Below are 24,595 nucleotides of genomic sequence, written 5' to 3' on the forward strand. Positions count from 1 at the left end.
TGCGTAGTAGACTGGTCTCCAATTGCCATTTTGTTCTTGAGCAAGAACAGCACCCAGTCCAACTGGACTTGCGTCAGCAATGATTCTTGTTTTGGCATCTTTGTCATAGTAAGCTAATGTTTCTGCACTTGCTAGTGTTTCCTTCAGAGCTTTGAACGCTTCTTGTTGCTTCTCATCCCATTTGAAGGTTACACCTTTTCGTGTCAGCTGTCGAAGTGGTTCTGAAACTGTGGCCAGATTTGGAATGAATTTTGCACTGAAATTCAAAAGTCCCATAAAACTTCTCACTTCGGCTACAGACTCAGGCTCTCTGGCGTTGACTACCGCTTCAACTTTGGATTCTGTCGGTCCAATACCACGTGTAGGCAATAGGTATCCCATAAATTCTAACTGGGGCATCTTGAATTTGCACTTCGCACTATTCAAGGTCAAACCTCTTTGTTGCAATCTTTCTAGCAGCTTCTCGAGCCTCTCATCATGTTGCTGGTCATCTTTACCATGAAGAATGATATCATCAGATATATTACGCACTCCTTCACATCCATGCAGAGCTTGCTGGATAGCATGCTGATAGATCTTAGGAGCTGAGGTTACACCAAACATTAATCTCTTGTAACGATAAAGTCCAGCATGTGTTGTGAATGTTGTGATGTCACGTGATTCTTCACTCAGTTCCAGTTGATGATAGCCCCATTTAAGATCTAACTTAGAGAACACACTGCTTTGGGTCATGTCCTGGAGGACCTCATCAACAGTGGGAATTGGGTGTCTTTCTCTCACAATAGCTTCATTCGCTCTGCACATATCAACACACAATCGAATCTTGCACCAGAAGGTTTGGGAACTACTACTATTGGGTTGACCCACGGTGTTGGTCCTTTCACTTTCTCAATAATGTCCAGCTGCTCTAACTCTTGCAACTTGCTCTCTACTTTCTCTCTCAGACTGAATGGCACTCGCCTGGGATGCTGAACAACTGGATTGACTTCTTTATTCACATGGATCTTAACTTGATAATCAGTTAACTTACCCACTCCTTCAAAACATGCTTTGTATTTATCAACAAGGTCTGGTGTACTTACAACATTAACTTGTGGTCCCAGTCTTAGTGCATCTAATTCCATGGCTGTCTTCCTGCCCATTATTGGCCTGCCTTCATTGCAGATGACAATAAATTCAGCTGTGACATCTTTTCCAGCTAGGTTTACTGATGCTTCGAACTTTCCCAGTGTGTCCAGTGGTTCTGAAGTTCCATAAGGATACAATTTCTGATTTGTCTTTTCTGACTTGCACTTTACTCCTTTTTGCTTCAATTCTTCCCACGTCTTCTGATCAATGATATTACATGATGATCCTGAGTCGATGAGAACTCCATTAAGAATCACACCTCCAACTTGTAAATCGACTATCTCTGATCCACTCCTGTCCCATGTTTTACCGAGTCCCACAGTAAAAGCATATTCATCATCTTCACCATCCTCCACGCAGTTGACTTTTCCTCGTCCACCTTGTTTCCGTGTGTCCTTTTTCTTCATCTCTTGTTTACTCTTTGTCCTGCAGACTGAAGCAAAATGTCCTGCCATGTGACACTTTGTACAGGTTTTAGATCTTGCCGGACAATACTTGTCACGTGCGAAATGTCCACTTTGTCCACATCGGTAACATTTCAGACTCTTCTGATCACTTTTCCCATTTCCTCCAGGTTTGTTGTCTTCCTTGATGGCATTAACAGACGCTCCCACATCACCTTCGATCTGTTTGGCTTGGGTTTGAGATAACTCCAACGATCGAGCAATCTTCTGCGTGTCTGCCAATGTTAGCTCTTGTCCCTTTCCCAGAAGTTTTCGCCGAAGCTCTGTGGACTTGCACTTATCAATGATTTGATCACGTATTTGCTCATTCTTCGTAGCACCAAATTCACAATTCGCAGCTTGATTACTGAGCCTTACAACAAATTGATCGACCGTTTCATGCTCTTCTTGCTTCATTTGGCGAAAAATGTGTCGCTCGTATGGTACATTCACTTGTGGTGTAAAGTATGCATCGAGTGTTCGAAGTGCAGCCGTGTATGCATCGTCGTCTTCCCCTGCAGGTGCACCCGGATCCGTTAGGTTTTCAAAGATTTCTTGGACTTCCATCCCTGCGCAATGTAAAAGCAACGCCTTTTTTCGAGCGGCTGCTGTGATTCCACGACCATCGACGTAAAATTGAAATGATTTTCGCCATCGCCGCCATCTTGGCCCAACACTCGTGCTATCTCCTCGACAATCAAATGGCTTAATTCCGCGAAGTTCGTCATTTGTCGCCATAATTTTCCTTCAAACAGACGTATCTTCGTATCACTTTATCCTCGTCGCCAATTGTAACGTTTCACGGTCAGTGAAACATCCGGATTTAACCGAAATAAATGCGCACAACAACAGATTCAACTCGACACTTGACCATGTGCTTTTTAATTCCCCATAACTCATTTCGACCGTACACAATTACATCATTGATACTACACAGCCCTTATGTTCAAAATATACCATAATCATATTTATCTATTTCGCAACCACCCTTCCCCCTCAACTGCTAACTGTACGCCTAACAAACATATCGAACGCACTCTCCTAAGCTCCGATTACTCCTAGTTATAATAATATTTCTAGCTGTGTTTCAAATAATGGTTTCGCTACCGCAAATTTTGACATTCAGCGTGGCGTTAGGCAGGGGGATCCTCTTTCTCCGTACCTGTTTATTATCGTGTTAGAGCTTTAGCTTCAACGATAAGGTCAGACAATGATATTCGAGGTATCATGGTGGATGGTCAGGAGATCAAATTAGGGCTATTTGCTGATGATTTAACAGGGTTTTTGAAGAACGACAAATCTCTGATAAAGTTCCTCGAACTTGTGTTGCTGTTTGGTAAATGCTCTGGTCTTGTTATAAACCATGATAAGTCGGAAATATTGTTAGTTGGAAACTCTTTCCCCGCGCCCCCATCCTTAATCATACTCCTTTTAAAGACCTAAAGATAAAGATTTCCGTAAAGATTTCAGGGGTATATTTCATGTATGATCGCCCTCTCAGACGCAAACTTAATTTCGATGAAATTACAAAAACCATTAAGGATAAGTGGAGAGATCTTACTATCATTGGTAGAATTCAACTGGTCAAAACAGTTATTATCCCCACTTTCTTATACCGTGCTAGCTTAATTTGTATGGATAAGGAATTTGTAAATGAAGTAAACAAAATTATATTTGACTTTATCTGGAAAGGTAAAGACAAAGTGAAACGTCGTGTGCTCGTTGGGGACATTGAAGGCGGGAAATTATATTTTGATTGATGACTTCTCGAAATCAGAGGCCACAAAAGGCGCAAAACGTTAACGACACTCGTTTTGAAACATCGTAAGACTCGCCATGACATTCCCCGCAGCTGCATGATATTTATCGTTGATATAATACTAAATCTTCTTTGTTTGGTCATGACATTTACTTGAAAGGCCGGCTATATACCTTCTCAACATTCTCGGCATTCAACATACATAATTCCGTTAGCCTGTGGGTGAGAATAACAAGGAAACCAAGTAGCATCGGGCGTCCATCTTTGTGCCTCGCGCGAACTGCAACCGGATGTGATGTCATAAATCGGTGGATCATAGATATACAAAATTTCGCTAAGTCGAGCCCCCCCTGGTTCTAAGTTAGTAAACCAGATGTCTTTAGGTCAGTTTTCCCATTGCTACGTTGAAAGAAATACCCACACAACCACCCGTCCGTCTGCACCACAGAGCAACCAACGTTAAATGTCAAACTTGGGAGACTGCAATCAATGATGTGGTTAATTGACAGATGTCAAAACAGGATATCCGCTGACCAATACCACATGACCGTATTGTCGGCTCAGCTGTCGACTCATCGAGGTTACTTGTTAAAATTCTCCATTGACTCGGTGGAGAACTTGTCAGTGCCCACGCATAGCATAGGGGCAGGGAGCTTGTGGAGGAGACTATTGTTAAAGAACCTTTCTGGGGAACTAGCTGGTTCTCACAACAAACAGACGATTACTTTGTTCAATTGCCTCCTTTTTATTCTTTAGTCCAATGTCACGAAGTTAGCTCAACTCCTATTTTACAATTCTCTGCTAAATCAGTGTTGCACACATTTTTATATCAGCCAGGAAACAAGCTACTTAATGCAGACCGAATGCTGACGTAAGTCTAATCCGATTGGTTAAAACAGTCCCATTAGCATGAAACCTTCGAGATAATTCCTTTGTCGAAATGTCTCTTCAACCGAAGTTTTCACTGTTAACCTTAACTCAACCGGCCAATATAAAACTAGGAGAACAATTTAAAAACTACAAGGTATATACCAGTAAACAGACTTTTCATATCAACAGATAGGAAAGTACTAAAATTACAGTTTGAAAATCTAAGGTTGTTATCAATTTACAGAAGGTATTAAGCTTCTTCATCGAAGATGACTGGCTACAATTTTTCCATAAATTAACCACGAACGTGATCGCAAACTTAAAAATGCAGTTCAAAGTACAAGGCAGAATTTAAAACAATAGTTGTTTAACTACAAAAACACCTATAAAATCCTAAGCCTAATTAAAGTTATCCACTGCCAAGAATTCGGTTAAAAACTCAAAGAAACACGCTCAAAACTGTTAAAAACAAGCAGGGTAGTCATTTCCTGGTGAATATCGAAGGAAGACCAGATTAAGGTCAAAAAATGTTAAACTGGACAAAATACTCAATATAAACAAGGCTTTGTCATCTGTCAAAGGCTCTAATTAAACGTATCTCATGAACAGATGTGTTACCGCGGAGATGCACCAAATTGGTACATCTCCTTTGCATCGAATTCATGTCAGGAGAAACTTTCTATCGATCATCAATTAACTTAGAAATCAACTGACCTACTAGTAGTGAAGTAGCTTACTCAAACCAATCAACAAGAACGCTTACAACAACTCCACTATAAACATATATCGTAGCAATTGCCACAAGTGGCGAACGTAACTCTTCAATCAACATTTTCCTTCAACAAGACCAAGGAGAATGAATCAACAGAAATCATTTTCTCATTTCGGGAGAGGATGTCGTTCGATCAGTGCTGATGCGTAGGAGTTAACACCAAGTAAAATAAGTCAAATTGTTTTTTATGATATTTTCCCTTAACCTATAGATATTTCCCGAAACGAATGAATTTTGCAATAAATTCCAAACACCAAATAAAATTCCTTTAATAATTTTAAGTCAAAAACATGCGCATTGCCAACATTTTTCATCGCTTCCATTTTTATTGTTTAACACTATGCAAAGATCGCTCCTGTTTCAAGAAGACCTCGATTTTCCTCTACTTTTTCATTTCGTGCCAGGAGCCGATTATGAGGGTGCTGTCCCGCTGATGACCAGGTGGCACATTAACTTATATTACCAAGAGCCACTATGGCTCTTTTTTTTTTCAATATATTTATTGATAATGACATTAAATAATTACATTTACAATACTACAGAAAAAAAAAACACTTTAACAATAAGCATTAACAGAGTCAAGCAAAATTAATTGTTAAATTATTACAGGGCTGAAAGAGATTATAAAAAAGTACAACAGGGCAATGAAATAATACGGATTTAATAAAGTTATCTTAAATAAGGCGTCAGTATCCTCTTTCTTTTAAAGAATTCTTTGTAAATGTAAATGTAAATGTCGCGATTGAGAGGACAAACATACATGTCCTCTTTACATAGCTTTCTGCAGTGAGCTCGGACATCAGCATACTAAGGGCGCCGATGGCAGCCGCTATCAGTCCATTTATGAGCCCACTGAACCCTCCCAACCCATGATGAGTGATGATGTAAGTGATGAAGATAGACCACAACACCGGGAACTACGTCCCCTACTCTTTTCGAATAGTGTGTGGGTTCTTTAACGTCCCACAGAGTTATATGTGAACAAGGTTTGTGAGAGGGGACCTCCGGTTTATCGTCCTTATCCGAGAAGACTTGGAAGTCTAATCATTTGCAGAGGTCATTACAAAGACAGCACTTTCTCCTCAGTTATTTTTAAGACCCTGAGTGTTGGTCCGGCCAGGATTCGAACTCGTGACCTCCCGCTCAGCAGACCGGCGCTGTCCCAACTGAGCTAACCGGGCGGCCGTTTGTTGCTGATTTTTCTTCTGTTTCATATTTAGCGATGATCTTGGCCCTAAATCCATAAATGTTTGGAAGGATTTGTTTGCTCCTACAGTACCACAAATAGAGTTTTCCAATAATTATAAAATAGTTCAGCAATTGAAGTGAAGGGCAAGTATTTTCCGTCAAAATTCCAAAGAGCACACTTTCCAAGCAGAGACGAATTCGTCGATTCGAAATAAGGCACCAATATAGCTCAAATTCAATCCAAAACTGTTTAGAGCGTGAGCAGTGATAGAACAAATGAGTTAGATTCGGGTTGATTGTCACAGAAAGAGCATATTTTATACAACTTTGTATTTGTGTAAAGAATTGAGTTAATTACCTTGTACTGGAAAGCTTTAACATACGATTCGACAACGATAGAGTGTGGCAGCTTAAATATTTGCTTCAGATTGTCGCTGTTAAAATGAAAATTACTCTGTAATTTTATATTGAGCGGTTTAGCTTTTTCTCTGATGAGTAGGTTGTATTAATCCTTTGATTTCTCTTTCGTAACATCAAAATTATTGTCACCCACTACAAATGTTGGAGAGTTTATGGAAGGATACCTGTCATAACTTCTTAACGATAATGGAATGGACCTTCGTAAGCCAGCCCATTCTAAAATATTTGTTTTGCATACTTTTTAGGACAGTTGATTATAAGAATCAGTACTGTCCAGACTAAGTAAAAGATCTTGAATGCAAATGACTCTCGCATTGACATAATGTTTATAATAAACCGGCTTGTTTTCTACTTTTATTTCTTTGTTATTCTTTTTACTTTACTTAATTCTTCCTGAAGGTCAAGTTCCTTTTTCACCCTTTCTTTTGCCTTTCTTTTAGAATATTGAATAGCATGAGCTCTTATCTTATATTTAACCCAATCCCATATCATTCGATTATCTGTAAATTCTTTCTGTCCTTCCGCTGTCCAAAGTGGAATCATCCTGGCTATATCTTCTTCGTACTCTTCATCATCTAACAGTGAGCAGTCCATTTTCCAGTTTCCTGGCCCTTTCAATTCGTTCTCTAACTTTCCGAGTTCTAAAGAAATTGCATCACGATCTGTTCGTACAGCTGGGATTATTTCGGTCAATTCAACAAAATCGCTCAGATTGTTAGATATCAACCAGTAATCGAGACGACAGAACACTGGGGGAGATTTCTGACTCCATGTCTTGATATTAGTATTACTTGATATTACTGTGCGCAAAAGGTACCAGGGCAGTACCTGACAAACAGAAAGCGTAAGTCAAAGAGTTAGTTGTAGACAACTCAACGAATAATTCGTCTTCTGATATTAACAAGATTTCTGTGTTCGGAAAAGGAAATTACTGTTTTCTCGGACCCAAAAGATCGTCAAGTTAAACATTACCCAAATAAAAAAGCTGTGACTCTCAGCACCGGTTCTGGCTAAAAAGAATTTCTGAGGGTTTAAAGAAATCAGCAGTCTTTCTTTCAAGTACATCAGTAGAATTTGTACTTACGAGAAATCATTTTTGTAACTGATGTTGGAGTTCTAACTATTGAGACTTTTTTAATAGAAAGAAAAGCTCGTGTTTAAACCGGTCTTACTGAAACAGTTGCCGCAGTTTCATTTCTTAAAACCCTTGGATATCTTCTATGAGGCTTTTGAAATATGCGAATAAGGTACGTCTGCGAAAAAGGTAACATTGCGGGAAGCAGAAGAGGATGTCGAAAAAAACCTATATCGAGGTAAAAAAAACTTCTGACAACGTAGGTGGAAAACCTACATGCGGTTTCTCACTTCAACACAACACATTTAGTGCTTTGAACTAGGCCCAAGACTTTGGAACCACAGTAAAGGAATCGCTTAAAAGAACTACGAGTTCGAAGAGGGATACACTCACGAAATAAAAGTCGAATTGTCCCGTGTCAAATACTTTCATGCCTTTGTCAGCACTCTCAACTATGTCTCTGCCATTGGTGCAAACAGCATAATGGTTCAGTTTTGTTATTTAAGACTATATATTTTGTGAAAGGTTTAAACCCAGGAGTCATATCAAAAGTAGGTTGAGTTTGATCGTCCGGGTGAACGTAGTTCTGAATTATTTTGGCATTGATAATGTTTCTTGTCGTCTGTTGCAATGGATTGTAAGGATTAAAAATGGATTGAAACTTAGGCCAACAACACGATACAGGACATACAGCAACCAGGTAAGTACAAGACTGATTCCGATCAGATAGTGAAAGTGCCCAGGAAGGTGGCTTTGAAGTAGTTTATAGCAGGACATGCATAACCATGTCGGGAAGATCAGTACGAGATCATGACTGGTGCGTTTGGATCTATGAGACTGGTGTCATATTGATAATTATACGACTTATGTTTTCAGTTACTAATAAACTGTACTAGTGGCAGAGTTCATGTAAATTTATCCCTTGATTTTATTAGAACCTACTTCCAAAAGTGATTGACTTGCTGCAAGAAGGAAAATTCGGATTATGACGAAAAAATATTCGCTGTAGGAAAGTGAAAGTTAACAGCTAACCAAAGTAGTAGTTAACTGAGAATCGGCCAAAAAAATAGTAGTTAGCTGATTAAGTTGTAGACAGTTTTTAAGTGTACATTTGGCCGAAAAAACAGTAGCTAACTGAGAATTGGGTTACCCCCATTAGTCTCGATTAATTGCCTCGATTCGCCCGTTTTTAATTTAATTTTTAACCGAGTGAGACTGGGTCGAGAAAACCACAGTGGCCATAGCAACCGCCGAACGCGAACATTGCCGTCCATTTTGGAATGCTATCAAGAACGATCGAATGTTTATAATCGTTCTGAATCTAATTTTATTACAATCAAGGAAGTATTTTAGCAGTATATGATGAGATTTTTAGTGCTTCAATGAAAGCGTGTCTTCGTTCACGAGATGGAAGCTGTTTACACCAACTCCGGCACCCAATCACAACAATAGGATGTGAAGGCAGCGCTAGCGATGTGATTATTCAGGTTAGTAACGATTAGCTAAATAATTATTATGATCTCTGTTAGTTTTTCAAAATTAGAATAATGTCGAGACATACCGATAGAGCAGTGATAACTTCTAAGGAACTACAACCGTCTTATTTATTGGCTGAATCTGTCAGTATACTTAGGAAAAGTTTCGAAAAAGTAAGCTTCGTTTTCTTCGCTCTTGAATAACTACACAGGTCCCTGAGTCGCAATTTTAAGCTGCTAATTAACTTAGTTAAACAAATATCAGGTTCGAAATTGTCTTCAAACAAACTTCCATAGTAATTTTTTTTCAATAGCTGTGAACCACCTCGATATACGTGTTAAATTTTCTGTAGGGTCTTTGATCACATTGAAGAGTAGCAACTGGTTGCTCCGATTGTTGTTGAAATACGCCTCGGATACTAATTACAGACGATTGGAAACACCACTTAAATCTTCAATATCAATTCACAGTACAGTACTTCTTTCAAGAGCTCTTATTAAAGATGGCAAGAATTTTCAACTTCAATTCAATTTATTTATTTCCCACTTCAAAATCTAACCAACCTTGTCCTAACTTGACCAGTTATTTAGTTTACATCACATGATTCGGTGAAACCTCCTTGATGTGGACACCAAAGGGACAGACCAGTCTATTGTCATATTACAGAGGTTGGAATTTTTCATTGCACATAAAATCTATTCTCAGGTTAAACTAAAGACTTTTCTCTGTATGCTAATTGCATGGTTAGGGTCAGGTAACATGAAAAAATTCTGAATAAAACTACAGCTAGTGTTTACTAACCAGGTTTCACCTAATAATAATAATAATAATAATAATAATAATAATAATAATAATAATAATAGTAATAATAATAATAATAATAATAAAACTTTTTTTGAGGGTAGCACTTAATATCTCTTGATAATCTACACATGGCCCTCAGAAAAAAAAAATGTGACCCTCCACGAGAAAACGTACACTAACGACCTTCCGTTAAACGTTAGAAAACTAACGGATACTTAACGGATTGCTAACGGCTCTGAAGTCATTCTAACGCTTTGTACTAACGTTCTAACGCTCGGCCCTGGCCTTCTAACGGTTTGTCTTAACGCTCTAACGGGTTGTCCTAACAGTCCAACGGTCCGCTCTAACGCTCCAACGGTTTACGTTAACGTAATCAATCAAGAAGCTATGATTCATAGGTGAAAATTTTAAGATAAACCAACTAAGGAATTGTTAAGGATTGTCCATTACAATTTGCAAACTTCAATTCGCTTAAGTTTACTTTTGAAAGACGTCAAGTTAGAGTCTTTCAACTGCTCGGGAAGTCTGTTCCACAAGCTTGCAGCACTGGACACAAATGACCGCTGTCCGATGATTGTTTACTTCTGGGCAACTTTAAATTTCTTTTGCACTGAATCTTAAAATTGTCTCTGCCATGTAGCTAGGCAGCAGACCATTTAATGCCTTAAAAATCATCTTTGCCTAAAGTTTTGTCACTCACTGTTGAAATGAGAGAATGTTAAGATCGCTGAGTAGACAACAACAACAATAATATTAATAATCTGTAATGAGGGTGCATTACTCACAAAAGGATTGTTGTGTGATAAGGAAATAAATATGAAAATCATGAATGTCCATGTATCCATCATGGCACAAAAGGAGGGGGACAATTCCGCAATTGTGACGAGTGCCAAGTGTGCATTGTTGTATTTATTATTAAGATTATGCACCTATCAATGTAAATCCCTTGGCGGGGGGGGGGGGAGTGCGGGCAAGGGGCGGGGATTTGATGCCTGAGACTATCCCCCTGTCCGGCTTTTGATCCTGCGAAGCGACCCCGGGATCGGGACATTTGACTTTGACTGACGGAAGCCTGGTATCAATTCAGAAGCGGTTACCAAATCCGTCCCTCGAGGCTTTCTGAAAGTCATGCTGTTGGAGAAAGGTGTGAAGTTTTCATTTGTTTCAATCGCCATAATCCGATACTTTAAACTGTCATCTAAATAGATAATGTCTATTTTGAGAAAGTTTTTACCTTTAAGTTCCCATCTGACTGTAAAACTCGATTGAAATCGAATTCCACCATGAAAGTCAGAGGATTTTTTACGGGTCACTGATCCAACCTGTTCCGACATGTTGAGCAAATGTTATAAAGCATTTTATGTTTCATTAATATTATAATAGCACAGTCAATCTTCCTAGAGTGATTTTGTTGTTCAAAATAAGAGATGCTAGTGGAGAGAGCAAATACTTAATTACAGTGAGTAATTTTACGGAGCTTATGTTTAGTAAGGACGTACTTTTGAAATGTTCTTTTAATTTGTTTTATACAGTATTATAGTTTGTTTAGATTTTTTCCCCTGGGGTGGGGGCTTTTTTGACACTTTTGATTGACCTTTCGTTTCGCACCCTGGGTAGTTTGATCAAATAAATTTTAAAATTTGTCAAATCCCCACCCCTTGCCCGCACTCCCCCCCCAAGGGGTTTACATTGATAGGTGCATTAGGGTTACGTAAGGTGTCAACATGATATTTATAAAGTTACTTCTTGTCTTATAAAAGAGAGCTTATTTCCCTCGTATTGCTGTCTCTCACAAGTTATTCATGGTGTCAGGAATATTGTAGTGAACCTACGTGTTTTACTTTTTACTTGCGATGCTGGACGGTAAAGGGGCCGGTGCATTGCCGAATTCGTCTGCAGATACGTCGAATGTTAGAGGTGCTTTGTTTGCTTTACCGCCGCCTCCACTGCTTGATATTCATGATTCAAATGCAGCAGAAAAGTGGAAGGAGTTTGAGCTGAAGCTTGGAAGAATTACACAATTGCCATGAAGTTGCATCAGGAACCCGAAGCCATACAAGTTGCAACATTGCTTTCCGTAGTCGGAACTGAAGTGCAGAAAGTTTCCACCATGTTTACTGATTGGGCGAGCGACACCGACCAAAACAAGATTCAGCCTGTGTTACCAAAGTTTGCAGCATACTGTCAGCCACTTAAAAATGTGCCTTTTGAAAGATATGTTTTATTCTAGAATGCAAGAATCGGGAGAGTCTTATGATCACTATCAGACAGCTCTTTGACAGTGTGTTAGTGGAAAGGTGCGAGTTCGAATTGATTACCCCCAATCAGATTTTACGTGACAAGCTTGTGTTTGGAATTCGCGATTCAAAGGTTCGTGAGAGGCTTCTTTGTGAGAAGAATTTGTCGTTGGAGAAAACTGATGAGATTTGTCGTTCTCACGAGACCTGCATGGTACAGCAGATGAGGGTTGTCGGCGAAGCCAGTTTAAGCGTTGCAGATGCCGGAAATGTGAATGCTGTGTCTAAAAAGCCTAAAAGAGGGAAACGTAGGCACAGTCGTGGCTCAAGAAATGCTAACGCGTGGGGAAATAGTTGTGAATTTTGTGGACGTGAGCATGACTTAGCGAAGCGTGAGAACTGCCCAGCTTTTGGAAGGAGCTGCAATAACTGTGGCAAGAAAAATCATTTTGCGAACGTATGTTTTGGACATGCGCCAAAGCCCACGACTCGCACGCATCCTGTGTATTGTTTCAAAGATGAGCTTTCGGACGAAGTTTTTGGAGTGGAAGGAATGTAATGTTGGATGATTCTCAACTCGTAACGCTGAAGTTGGAATCTGCAAATTATCTTCGTTTTCAGCCCGATACCGGAGCTCAGAGGAATGTTGTCCCTTTGCATCTATACAAGAAAGCCACTAAGGATGTTGATTTGTGCAATGTGACCCCTGTCAATATGGTGATCATTTCGTATGGTGGTTCGATCGATCTTCAATTCCTATCCTCGGGACAGGTCATTTGCGTGTATGGCGTGGAGATTTCAGATGCCTGCTTGACTGCAATTTGGTTGACATCAAGAAAGTCAGACCTATTCTTGGCAGGAAAGCGTGCCTGGGAATGAACATTATCCAGTATCTAGACAACGACCAGTTAAACTGACCACAGGAGTCTTATGGTGAAGTTTATATATACATGATGTTCTGGCCAGTTCCCCGATCTCCGCTGACCAGCTGATTAATAAGAGCTTTCCACGTGTCTTTGCTGATGGCATGGGTGCTCTTGCGGGTGAATATCACATGGTGCTGGATGAGTCGGCTAGGCCAGTTCAACATCCTCCTCGCAGAGTTCCAGTTGCGATCTGCGAATGTCTTAGAGAGACCCTGGAAGATTTAGAGAAGCATATGCGTTGCGCACGTTGACTGACAAGGAAGTAAATTACGCCCAGATAGAGAAGGAGTTGTTGGTGATTGTCTTCGCGTGTGAGAAGTTTGATGCATACATTTATGGCTGTGGTTGTGTTCGAGTGCAGACAGATCACAATCCCCTAAAGTCCATTTTCTGGAAAGAACTTTGTACAGCCCCCAAGCGTCTTCAGAGGATGCTGCTCAGGCTGCAAAAGTACAGTCTTGATGTCACTTACCTGAAAGGAGAGAAGATGTTGGTTGCGGACACTTTAAGCCATGCCTATTTGCCTGAAGTCAATTCCCGTATCTTTTTTTCGGGAGCTGGAAGAGGTTGACCACAGAGTTAACTTACTTGTAAGTAACAAGCGTTGACAACAGTTAACCCATGTTTCGGCTGACAATGTGGCTGGCCTGAGAGAAAGTCTGACGTTCCTATGTGTCTTCGACCCTTAATTTTGATCTACGTCAGAGGAGCTGGTTGTTCAAGGTAACTTAATTTTCAAGGACCCGCGTTTGGTTGTTCCAGGTTGTATGCGCAAGGAACTAATGTCGCTGGCTCATGCGACCCATATTGGTATCGAGGGTTGTTTGTGGCAGGTTTAAGAATGCCTCTTTTGGCCTATGATGGCGTCCGATGTCAAAGATTATGTTTCCAAGTGTGACGTCTGTTTGGCTCATCGTACGTCCCAACCTAAGGAACCGCTTCTTCAACACAAAATAGCTCCAAGACCATGGGCCAAGTTAGCCGCTGTCCTGTGTGAACCACATGGGCATGCATACTCTTTTAGTTGTTTCTGATTACTTTAGCAACTACATCGAAGTGGCGCATCTTTGCTCTACCACAATGCAAGCTGTTGTTCACGAGTTGAAGACTATGTTTGTGCGTTTTGGGATTCCTGAGATCCTGGTTACAGATAATGGGCCGCAGTTTTCTTCTAATGAGTTTCAAGTGTTCGCAAAGAGTTGGTCTTTCAATCATGTCACTACAATCGCCTCGCCACCCTCAGTCAAATGGCAAGGCTGAGAATTCTTTACGGACAGTGAAACGTCTGTTTGAGAAATGCAAAGAAACCAGTGTGTCAGAATGTCAAGCTCTACTTGACTTTCGAAATACACCTCCTGAGGTAATAGATACCAGTCCCGTGCAGCACCTGATGAGTCGTCGATCGATGTCGTACACTTCTGCCAATGTCGGAGTCTCTTTTAAGACCAAGTTATCCACTACACGGTGATGAGCGTGGGTTGGCCGTAAGGAAATGGCGCCAAAAGAATTATCATGAGCGGCATGTGAAGCCTTTAAAGTTCATCAACCTTGGTGAGTCTGTGCTTGTGAGGCTTCCTGGTGAGAAAGTTTGGTCACCTGCCGAGTGCGTGGGTTTTGCTGGTCAGCGCAGTTACCTGGTAAGGACTGGTGATGCTGTTTACTGTCGTAACCACCGTGCCATTTGACTTGCTGAGCACAGGAGAACCTCCTTTTACTGATCAGTTTGATTTGCCTGTTACCCCTCAGTCCAGTCGCAGTAACGCAGAATCCCCTGGAGGAAATTTGCCTCCATCTGATGTACCTGAGTCAAGTGTGCCCTCTGTTCCTGAGTCAGTGCCAACATCGAACAAAAAAGGTCGACAGGAAAGATTTCAAGACTTTGTTGTAAACTAACGAAAAGATTTCAAGACTTTGTAGTGTTTTGGTATACAAGTTTAAGAGGGATAAATTGAGCTGTTTGTTTATGTATTCTATTCGCGTTATTCTCTTTTGTAAGAGGGCCGCCGGGAGGTGTGATAAGTGCCCAGCATGCATTGTTGTATTTATTATCAAGATTAGGGTTGCATAAGGTGTCAACGTAAATATTTAATAAGCAGGATATTTAAGTTACTTCTTGTCTTATTAAAGAGAGCTTATTTCCCTTGTATCGCTGTCTCTCACAAGTGTTTCAGCAATACCATTAAAAAATTGGCAAATACTGAAATGCCATGTCGAAACGAATCGACGAAATGCCAATACCGCATTATGATTGGTTACACTTACTTAAAGTAGTATCCATCTCACGTGGTTGTTTATCTCAAGCATGTATGTACCAGCAATCAACCTCAGCCGTTGTAAGAAAACAGGAGAAGACCTAATGATCAAAAGCCCAGTGACACTGGATGCGCTACCAATTTCATCATAGAGTAACTGTCAGAAATTGTGTAGTTATTATTTAGCATTAAGTCTAAAGTCTTAAAATATTGACCAGCATTGGACATAAAAATCTGAATTACAGGTCGAAATACGTACCGCTTAAAAAAAAAGCTTTAAATACCAAGAACCTCGTCCCCCTCCAAAATGCCATGACAAAAACTTAACTTCTTTTGAAAGATGTAATCAATAAAATTCCCTGCATATTTAGAGGGTTACAGTTAACATTTTAATGATAAGTATTGTTTAAGCTAGTTGCACTATTCAACATTTTGACAAATTGTGAAAGAGGTAGGTTAAGCTAGTTGCATTGTAATATCTAAGATTTTGGGGACTGGTAATTAAAGATAGTTTTTGGCCTAAAAGTTTAGTTTTTACATAGTGGATATGCTTGATCATGAAGTGTAACTTTAAGCAAAACTTTCTTATTCTTTCATCAAATAAATTTTTAAAGTAAATAGGAGCTACATTGTAGTAGTTTGGGGCGGGGTAATGTTCAAACCTGGGTTATGATACCCCATGGTTATACTGCAAAAATTTGATTTTGAAAGTCAAAATAATTATCTGACAACAATTTTGAACAAAAGATAATTAAAGGAACCCACTGGCAGATTAAAATTTAATCCCACATTAGTGCTAAATTATCAGCCTTCAAGCAACTCAGGGCCCTGGGGGCTAACTGTGTGGTAGTTGAGTTGTCTGATTTAATACAAAATTAATATCTGCAATAGACAAATGTTTGTAGGGAGAGGTTACGCTGTATTAACTGGGCCTTTGAAGTTCAAACTTATTTTTGAATACAAATTTTCTAGACTGATCTCCATACATTTTGTTAAAGTCAAAGAGTTAGTCGAGAGAATTTGATAAAGGATCAAAGCATTTCTCTTTTGTGATCATTTTACTAATTCTCATAACCTATTCTTGATAATGCATTAATTTTGTTGATAAAAGATTGTTGTTCAGGTCACTCTTAGTTTTTATTTATTAACCCATTTCGCTCCTGGAGATTTTGCCGAAAAACGCGTTTTGAAGCTAGTCGAGTGGTTTTCTGGTCACTGTCGTGCTATAAAGAGCTAAAACTTACCACAAACCGGTTTACATGTCGTACACTTGGCGGCCTTCTGATCCAGATGCAAAATATCAGCTTGTGAAGTTCGGGCATGCGCAGAAAGCAAAATTTCGAGATAGTTTTTGGGTTTAAAAAAGACACAGCAGTCTTGACTTTTACTTTTCGCTTTCTCTCCTCCCTTCTTTTTTCGCTTTTCTTGCCTCATTTTTTTTTTTCTCTTGCTGGGCATTTAGTAGGCTTCATTTTGGTGGGAAGAGTTTTTAGGAAAGCTCTTAGGATCTTATAATTAGGATTAGGTGAAAGGAAAGGTAGGTGGGCAATGGAACAAGATTTTCATGGAGATTTTCAGGTCAATGTCACGTGGTTTTTTGCTTCTTTCTCCGGTGTCCTTGACTGAATTGTGCTCATTCTGGTATGGTTTGAAAGATCTCTTCACTCTACCCAAGTTAGCGAAGAAAGTTGTCCTTGACCGTTAAAACTGATGACGTCACAAAGGGTAGAAAGGACCTGGATCCGCACGGGCGGTTACGGGCGGTTCAGGGAAAAAAGGGTTAATAAATAATAATTATGTAATTTGCAACTGATAACTTCCAGGTGCCCAGTTGCATGTATGGAAGGCAATGAAATTTACAGTGTAGTTTACCTTTTTCGTTTATTTTTCCTTTATTTATTTATATAGTGTTCTAACGTGGAGCGGCAGCATGCTGTTATAGAATACAATGAGGCAGAGGGTTGTTTTGTGGTTCAAGATCTTAACTCAGCTCATGGCACTTATGTAAATGATTGTCGTGTACAGAATGCAGCTGTGAGACTTGCCTCCGGTGATGTAATAAGGTTTGGATTTGGTATCCTTTTAAAAATGACAACAACAGTAAAAGAAAGTCTGTGGTGAGTGTACATGTAGTCCTAATTAATCCCCCAATATGACTCAGCTGTTGACAGTGACTGACGTTCGTCAACCTTAAGTCATAGTCAGAGTCAAAGTGAGTTGTAATTCTTTTCAGTTGATGATATGTGATATTTTGCTCAAATTATATAGTCAAATGAATTTACAGTGCATACCAATGTATTTGATTACACAACTTCCTTAACATGCGTACAACTAAACAGGAAATGCAGGTTTTGAATTTCTTGTTGATTCATCCTCAACACCTCATTACCCATCCTTGGGTCTGTCTAAGCCATGGGAATCATACAGACTCCATGTTCTGTCATCACCAATGGCAACATTACCATCAGGTGGAGTCACCTCCCTTCCTTATATCAACACTGTGACACTAGTGAGTACTGATGGTGTACCACTGTATACAAGCACTGAACCAGTCAGTTTGCCTGGGACTGGTGGCTCAGTATCAGAAGTAAGATGCCCATCTGATCCAAAGGTTAGTAAGTTTTTCTGAATGCCAGTGTGCAACGAAAGTCATGTCTTAAAACTTGGGGCTAGTGGATTTTGTGATTGGGGCTAGTGAATTCTGTTCTTAATTTGCCTGACAGGCAAGTGAAGATACATCCTCGGAGACCCAGGGGCAGATAAAGGGGGCGAGGGAAAGTCTAAACAATGTCTTACCAGACCAGTTCCAAATGGTCGCCACGGTTCTGGCTTCTGATTGGTGCCAGAAAAACTTGTGCCATATTTTTCCGCCCGTTTAGACTTTCCCTCGTCCCCACTATCTGCCCCTGGGTCTCCGAGGATGGTGAAGATATTTGGTGAAATTGAAATTAAAAGATGCTGAGGTAGATTATTCAATCAGTGACAGGGGAGGCTTGAAAGAAGAAACTCAGTACTCCCATTAGGAGTGGAACCTATGACCTTGTGGTTATTAGTTCCGATGCTCTACTACTAAGCTACATGAGACTCTTGTGAGCTAAGGCTACTAATTATAAACCAGGTTCATGTGACAAACATTCCATACTGCGTGGACTAGAATGTTGATATGTGATAGAAATGTGATGGCGAATTTGAGGCCTGGTATATATGGTACAGGTCAAAATTAAATTCAGGTAAAAGGTTGATTCTCAATTTTCCTTGTCTCCTAACCCTAATTATTCATGCATTAGGGCTAGGAGACAAAGAAAACTGAGAACCAACCTGGGTGAAAATTTTATCCTGAATTTAATTTTGACCTAGTTGTAACAAATATACATTCAAGAGGTGTTTATTTACTAAGTCACACAGGCAGCTCTGAAAAAAAATCTGAGTGCTCCCAAGGAGCAAGGAGTGGAAACCATGATCTTCTGGTTACTAGACCATGCTCGATAAGGCCATTAAACTAGGTTTTCCCACAAGTCTTCTTTACTCTGTGGCAGGATTTGCTTATTGTAGTGTGGTTGTTTTTCAGGCTAATGTTATGCCGCACCCTCCTCTGAGATCTCGCCCAACATGTGCTGGTGCTACCAGGACTCGACCCAGGTCTGCTGGCAGAGAAAGGATACCTGGTCCTCCTGTTGCTAGAGGTAACTATCATCATTATTATCATCCAGCCTTTTCAGTTGGGATGCTGTGAATAATGATCTTATTCCGTGCATTCCCGTCTGACATCGTGCTCGCATTAGGTCTTCCCTGTTAATTCCGGAATTTCTTAAGATCATATCGGTGAATGAACACAGCCACTTAATTGGTTTCTGTAGAAGAAGGGATTGAATGATTGCCCCCTGCTAAAACTATAATATACAATATTATATGATAGTGCAAAATACAGGGGGAAGGAGTAACTAAGAAAATGTTTAAGTGAAGTTGGGCAGCCAAAGAAGAATATTACATTTCCGTTAGCAAGAAGTTTAAGGAGATTAGTCCAAAAGTAAGAAATGAGAGGAAATAGGGTTTTCAGGAGTCGAATGTTCACCAAAAACGATACACTGCCCTGTATACTATTTAGGAATAGACTAATCAAGTTACCCTTAGAAAAAATTCTACCCTGCAAAAACCCCGTGAGAGCCCTGTAAAATCCTGTTTCCAGCCCTGTTTACGTTATTTCAGGGCTGTAAACTGGCTGTAACAGGGCTATGACGCAGCTGCAACTTACTTGAGTTAAAACAAGTGGAGCTGTGACAGGGCTGTAAAAGTGTACATAGTTAAGTATAACAAGCCTGTTACATGGCTGTGAAAATATCCAGTTACCGTAACAGGGTTAAGACAGGGCTACCTAGTAATGCAGAAGAACTAGGACAGGGATGCAGAATGGCTGTGTTAGGTACATTTGACAGTAACCGGGTTGCTGCAGAACTGTGGGATGTCTATTTCTGTTCACACAATGGATAATAATCAAAGCGCAGTAACAATATATATATAATTAATGTAGCCAAGTACGGTAAACGCCATACATCATGAAAGATGGCAATATTTTTCAAAGTCCAAAAGTGTTAAAAGGAGCGAGGGTCAGTTAGATCATTAATAACAAATAAAACGAAAAAGAACTTGGTGAAAATGGTATCGCTAAATCATCAAACATGATGATTATACGCCTTTTAATATGCTGTTTTTGGTTTTGTTTGGATTTGCTTCGTTTTTTCTTTTTTTTTTCATTGACACTTACTTTAATTAATTACCGATTTTGTGGCTACCTTTGTATTTTTAGGTTGGTTTCTTTATAAGACTTTTATCTCATGTTAAAAACGGAGACCTTCTTATGATCAGCTTACCATTTTTACAAACACCTATTTCATCAGCTCCTGTTCTTCCTGTTCTTTTAAATGAAAAAAAAAACCGCTGTAACTTAATTAATTTTTTACAGCAATGTACTAAAAATGAAAGACTTTCAGATCACTTCAATTTGTTTTCCTGCGTGAGAGACCTCTGCAAGCATGGAATTAAATTCTTTCCCTAGAGATCGAGGGGACTTAAATATTTTCATTCCGTGACAGACACGCCATTGGTAATTCCCTGGAGAAATCCAAGACTTTAATCTTATTGGTCAGCACTTTTACCGGAAGATCGCATTACACATCTCCATTCCTGAAATGACTCACGATCATTTGAATGAAAGGCGAAAATATTCAAACGCTTTCTGCATCCAGTTTAGATTTAGAAAGGCTGTAGAGCGTTTTTTGCTGCTTTTGAAGCAGAGAGTGAAAAAGTATTAGCAAAAAAATAACTGTGCTTTGACCAGCTCTCAACGAAGAATGGGAAACAGATCGATCTGGTGGACAGAAAACATTCCGCGGCACTTGCAAGATTCAAGTATTGTTTGCCCTGCCTAGTAATTCGTACACCATTAAACGATTCAGCAACAACTGAAACACAAATGGATTGGCTCTTTTCATGAGGAAATGTAACACATTGTGGATCATGAAGGAAAGACGATCGAGGTGAGCGATTTCAAATTAAGCTTGTTACAACGAACAAAACAACTATAAACTGTCAACCTCGGAACCGTTGTTACAATGGAACAATTCCGTGTTTCATCTCTTATAATTGCGGACAAAAATCGTTCTTTTTTTTGTTTTTTGGGACAGTTATTGTAAAGTCGGCATTTTGACGTGCTAGTTGTACATTAAATCGAGCAAAGCAAGCAAGTGTTTACAAGCCAGATCATGTTGCATGCAGTTTAAATTTTGTTCTGTCTATATTTTTACACACTGTAAAGTCGGCACGGGAAAAATAAAGTAACGTTAAGTTCTTAATTGACTGTATTTACTGTTTTCCTTTATCGAAAGTGTCCTTTCAATGTATGTTTGTTGAAATGCATTGCTTTTGTTACTTAAGTGACTAAACGGACTAAACCAGCCGTTGGTGGTTCAACTTTGAAGCTTTTTGTGGCGCAAATCGTTCCTTTGCTTCAGGAATTTTCATGAGTTCAAATATGCCTAAAAAAGATTAAGTTTCATCTTTAATAGATGTGAAGTTATAAAAAATTATGTTCTGATAGTACTATAATTCTAATGTATAGAAGTGTGAGAGGGAGTATCACAACATTGGCACCTGGTAAAAAAAAACAGCCTTGTTAACTGCCAATTAACAAGTTGTAACAGGGTTGTGATGCATGAAACCTGTACCAAGGCTGTTAAAGGAATGCCACAGTGTAAAAACAGGCTTGCTAACTGTGCCAATTCACGAGCTGTGGCAGGGATGTCCATCACAGGGTGGAAACAGGGTTGTAACATGGCTGTTACAGGGTGTCTACCAAGAAATTTTGAGTTAAACGTGACAGGGCTGTTCCAAGGCTGCTACAGTGTAGAAACAGCCTTGCTAACTGTGCCAAATGACGAGCTGTAACAGGGTTGTTACAGGTTAGTTTTTCAACCCTGTTCCAGTGATGCTACAGAGCTGTTACAGGGTAGAAATTTTGTTAAGGGTAGTCATTTTTGATTGAAAATGAATTTCTGAATATGACTGGACTAGTCTGGCCAGTCTGCAGTTCTGCTAGAGTTAAAGTTACAAATATTTGTTTATTTTGGTTGCTTATTTGCTTTATTTGCAGGGGGTTTTCATGGTTTTATTTAAGATCTTTTTTAAAATGAAATCCTTGCAGCAATTTTTTGGTAGCTTTTACTACACTGACTTGACCATATGAATGTGAGAATTTTAACAACAAGACATAGCATGGAATAAGGACAATTACCTGTATGCAGTAGTAGTAGTAGTAGTAGTAGTAGTCACCAGAGATTGAAATCAAACTTCTTATGTTTCTTTAAAATTGCATGCTAACATTAAGGGCACTGCAAAATCTCTGTGTTACTTTCCTCTAAAGCATTCATAGGTGGGAGAGGACTGGGGTTAGGTTAGGGAGCCCAAAAGGATAGGTAGCACGAGGGATATTAGTCAGGGGGGTAGGGAGCCCAGAAGGATAGACTGCAGGAGGGATATGAGTTGGGGGGGGGTGTTTAGGGACCCCACAAGGAAAGGCAGCAGGAGGGATATCAGTGGCGGGGGGGGGGGGTTAGTGAGCCAAGAAGGATAGGCTACAGGAGGGATATGAGTGGGGGCATAGGGAGCTCAGAAGGATAGGCTGCAGGAGGGATATGAGTGGAGGGGGGATAGGGAGCCCAGAAGGATAGACTGCAGGAGGGATATGAGTGGGGGGAGTTCTAAAAGTGCTGGAAGTCAGAGCTTGCGTGTAATATTTTGCAATTGAAAAAAGTCTAAAGGGAGGACACCCCGGGGATGGTACTCCCTTTTAGAAGCCATATAGATATGTACTGCCTGAAAGGGTAGGGTTATTGGGCCGTTTCAGTCTCGACTAAAAAAGGGTATAGACTTTGCACATTTTGGTCTGGAACCAGGAATGGTTTTCAAGGGAACTACGGGAGTGTATAAACGTATTTGTCATTTTAATTCCAAATGAACAAGAAAGCAGGATAACACGCTAATTTAAAATGGATTTTAAACAAATGTAAGTAATTTTAGGTCTGAAAACAGGTGTGGATAATGAAAGTTTTTGTCTGAAATAAGATCAGGATTTTTAGAACCGGGTGGCACATCCCCACCAAGATTTCCCAGAAATACCCAACTGGGGGAGGAAGGCAAGAAAAAAGGGGCAGGGCCCAGTAATGCAAGGTATGGGAGGTAGGAAGTTTAGCACCCCCTCCTGTCCCCCCTGATAATAATGCTGAGACTTTCATGTCAATTGTCTCCTGAATTTACAGGTGGATGGATTAATGGTCCAGTGCAGACAACAGAGGAGCAAAGCATTCAAGATCTGGTAAGCTTCTTTGAGCTACAGTGAAATTTGTTGTCTCAAAACCGTCTAGGGGGGTTGATGGTATGTAAGCTGGGGAGCCAAGCTCGGCGGGGTGTGCTCCCTATGATGTCCTATACAGGGAGGCTCCGTGTGAAAGGGGTATCTTTTTCAGCCACCAGGTATATGAAAGGGTAGGGATTTCACTCGTTGATGTGTATTAAAGGGTAGAGAAATCTGTCATTTGGGTCTGTAAAAGGGCCCAAAAGATCTAACAGATGAATTTTATGTCTTTATAAAGTCGACAAAACGTTCTGTTGGGGATGCAAACTTCTAAACAAAATTTGTGAAAGGGGTACCATTTGTCAATAGGATGTATACGAAAGGGGTACCTTTTTCGTGAAAAATGGTATATAAAACGCAAGGTGTTTGACCTCGAAGTGGAGCCTCCCCGTATAAACACTTGTTCAGTACACCCTCCCCCCCCGGAAGCAAAGTCCTTGTGTAGAGCTATGAGGTATTTGGAATGGTTTTTGCGGAGGGCACGGATGCTATAGAAATATCATGTTACCTAGTAGGCTTATTAATCGTTTAAAATTGTCTCACAAAAATCTTTGTCATTGATTGCTTTGTTTCAACTGCACACTGCTGGTCAGGTGATGGTGTCAAGTAAGGACCAAAATAATGTTAGTGATGTATTTTGTAATTGCTTCAGCTTGGTGCATCATGGAAGCCACAATGCATACTGAATATTTTTCAGGACAAAGCCTTAGCACGGACCCTTTTTTGACCTTGAAATTTATCCTTTTTTACATCGTATACGGTTCTCAATTTTAGTGTAAAAAATTGAATCAATTTTGTCGGCTTACTTTTCCGACTAAATACCCTCAGAAATTGTTGTGTCAAAACTTTCCAAATCTTATCCTTATCTTGCCTATCTTGTGTCACAGTTTGTTTTGTTTTTGTTTTTATTTTATTTTCTCCAGGAGGAGCGTCTGTTACGCATGGGTGATGAACTGAGCCGACTAGTTTCATACGAAGCAGAGTGTCATCGTAAAGATGGCGTCATTGCAGCTCTGAGAGATGAGGTTGTAGATCTGAAAGGAGCTCTGCAGTCGAGTGGCAGTTTCAGGTACATTTGCTCTTGTTAGTGTCCACTTAAGATAGTGGTTAGCTTGTTCCAGGCTCCGAGATGGCCGGGTCCGTGAGAAAACGCGAATGCGAAATTTAAACTGGAGGTAACCTCCTTTTTCCAGATTATGCGCTCATATTTTCGCGCGCCTTTCACTTACGCGTCATCCCTGCCATCTGATAATGTAGTGATCTGAGAGCCTGGGACAGGCGAGACAGTGAGTGATCCGCCTTCATAATGAAGGTTTTCCTTTAATGAAAAACAAGCTCG

At 40.0% G+C, this 24,595-nt stretch overlaps 2 protein-coding genes across 2 annotated transcripts in view; one reads left to right on the forward strand and one right to left on the reverse strand.

The window, feature by feature from the left end:
• Positions 1-776: 776 nt before the first annotated feature.
• Positions 777-2,309, reverse strand: LOC140924078 (uncharacterized). Its single transcript, XM_073374112.1, has one exon. It carries the CDS (start codon positions 2,307-2,309, stop codon positions 777-779), a length of 1,533 nt encoding a protein of 510 aa, XP_073230213.1.
• A 15,490-nt stretch (positions 2,310-17,799) lies between these two features.
• The window catches only part of LOC140924161 (uncharacterized), a 54,324-nt gene continuing 47,528 nt past the window's right edge, over positions 17,800-24,595 (forward strand). The window contains exons 1-4 of the mRNA XM_073374226.1: positions 17,800-17,961; positions 18,919-19,033; positions 23,162-23,217; positions 24,180-24,325. Coding sequence (XP_073230327.1) covers positions 17,800-17,961; positions 18,919-19,033; positions 23,162-23,217; positions 24,180-24,325 — 479 coding nt within the window. The remainder of the gene's footprint in view (positions 17,962-18,918; positions 19,034-23,161; positions 23,218-24,179; positions 24,326-24,595) is intronic.

Source organism: Porites lutea, chromosome 1 (genome assembly GCF_958299795.1).
Source record: "Porites lutea chromosome 1, jaPorLute2.1, whole genome shotgun sequence".
NCBI lineage: Eukaryota > Metazoa > Cnidaria > Anthozoa > Scleractinia > Poritidae > Porites > Porites lutea.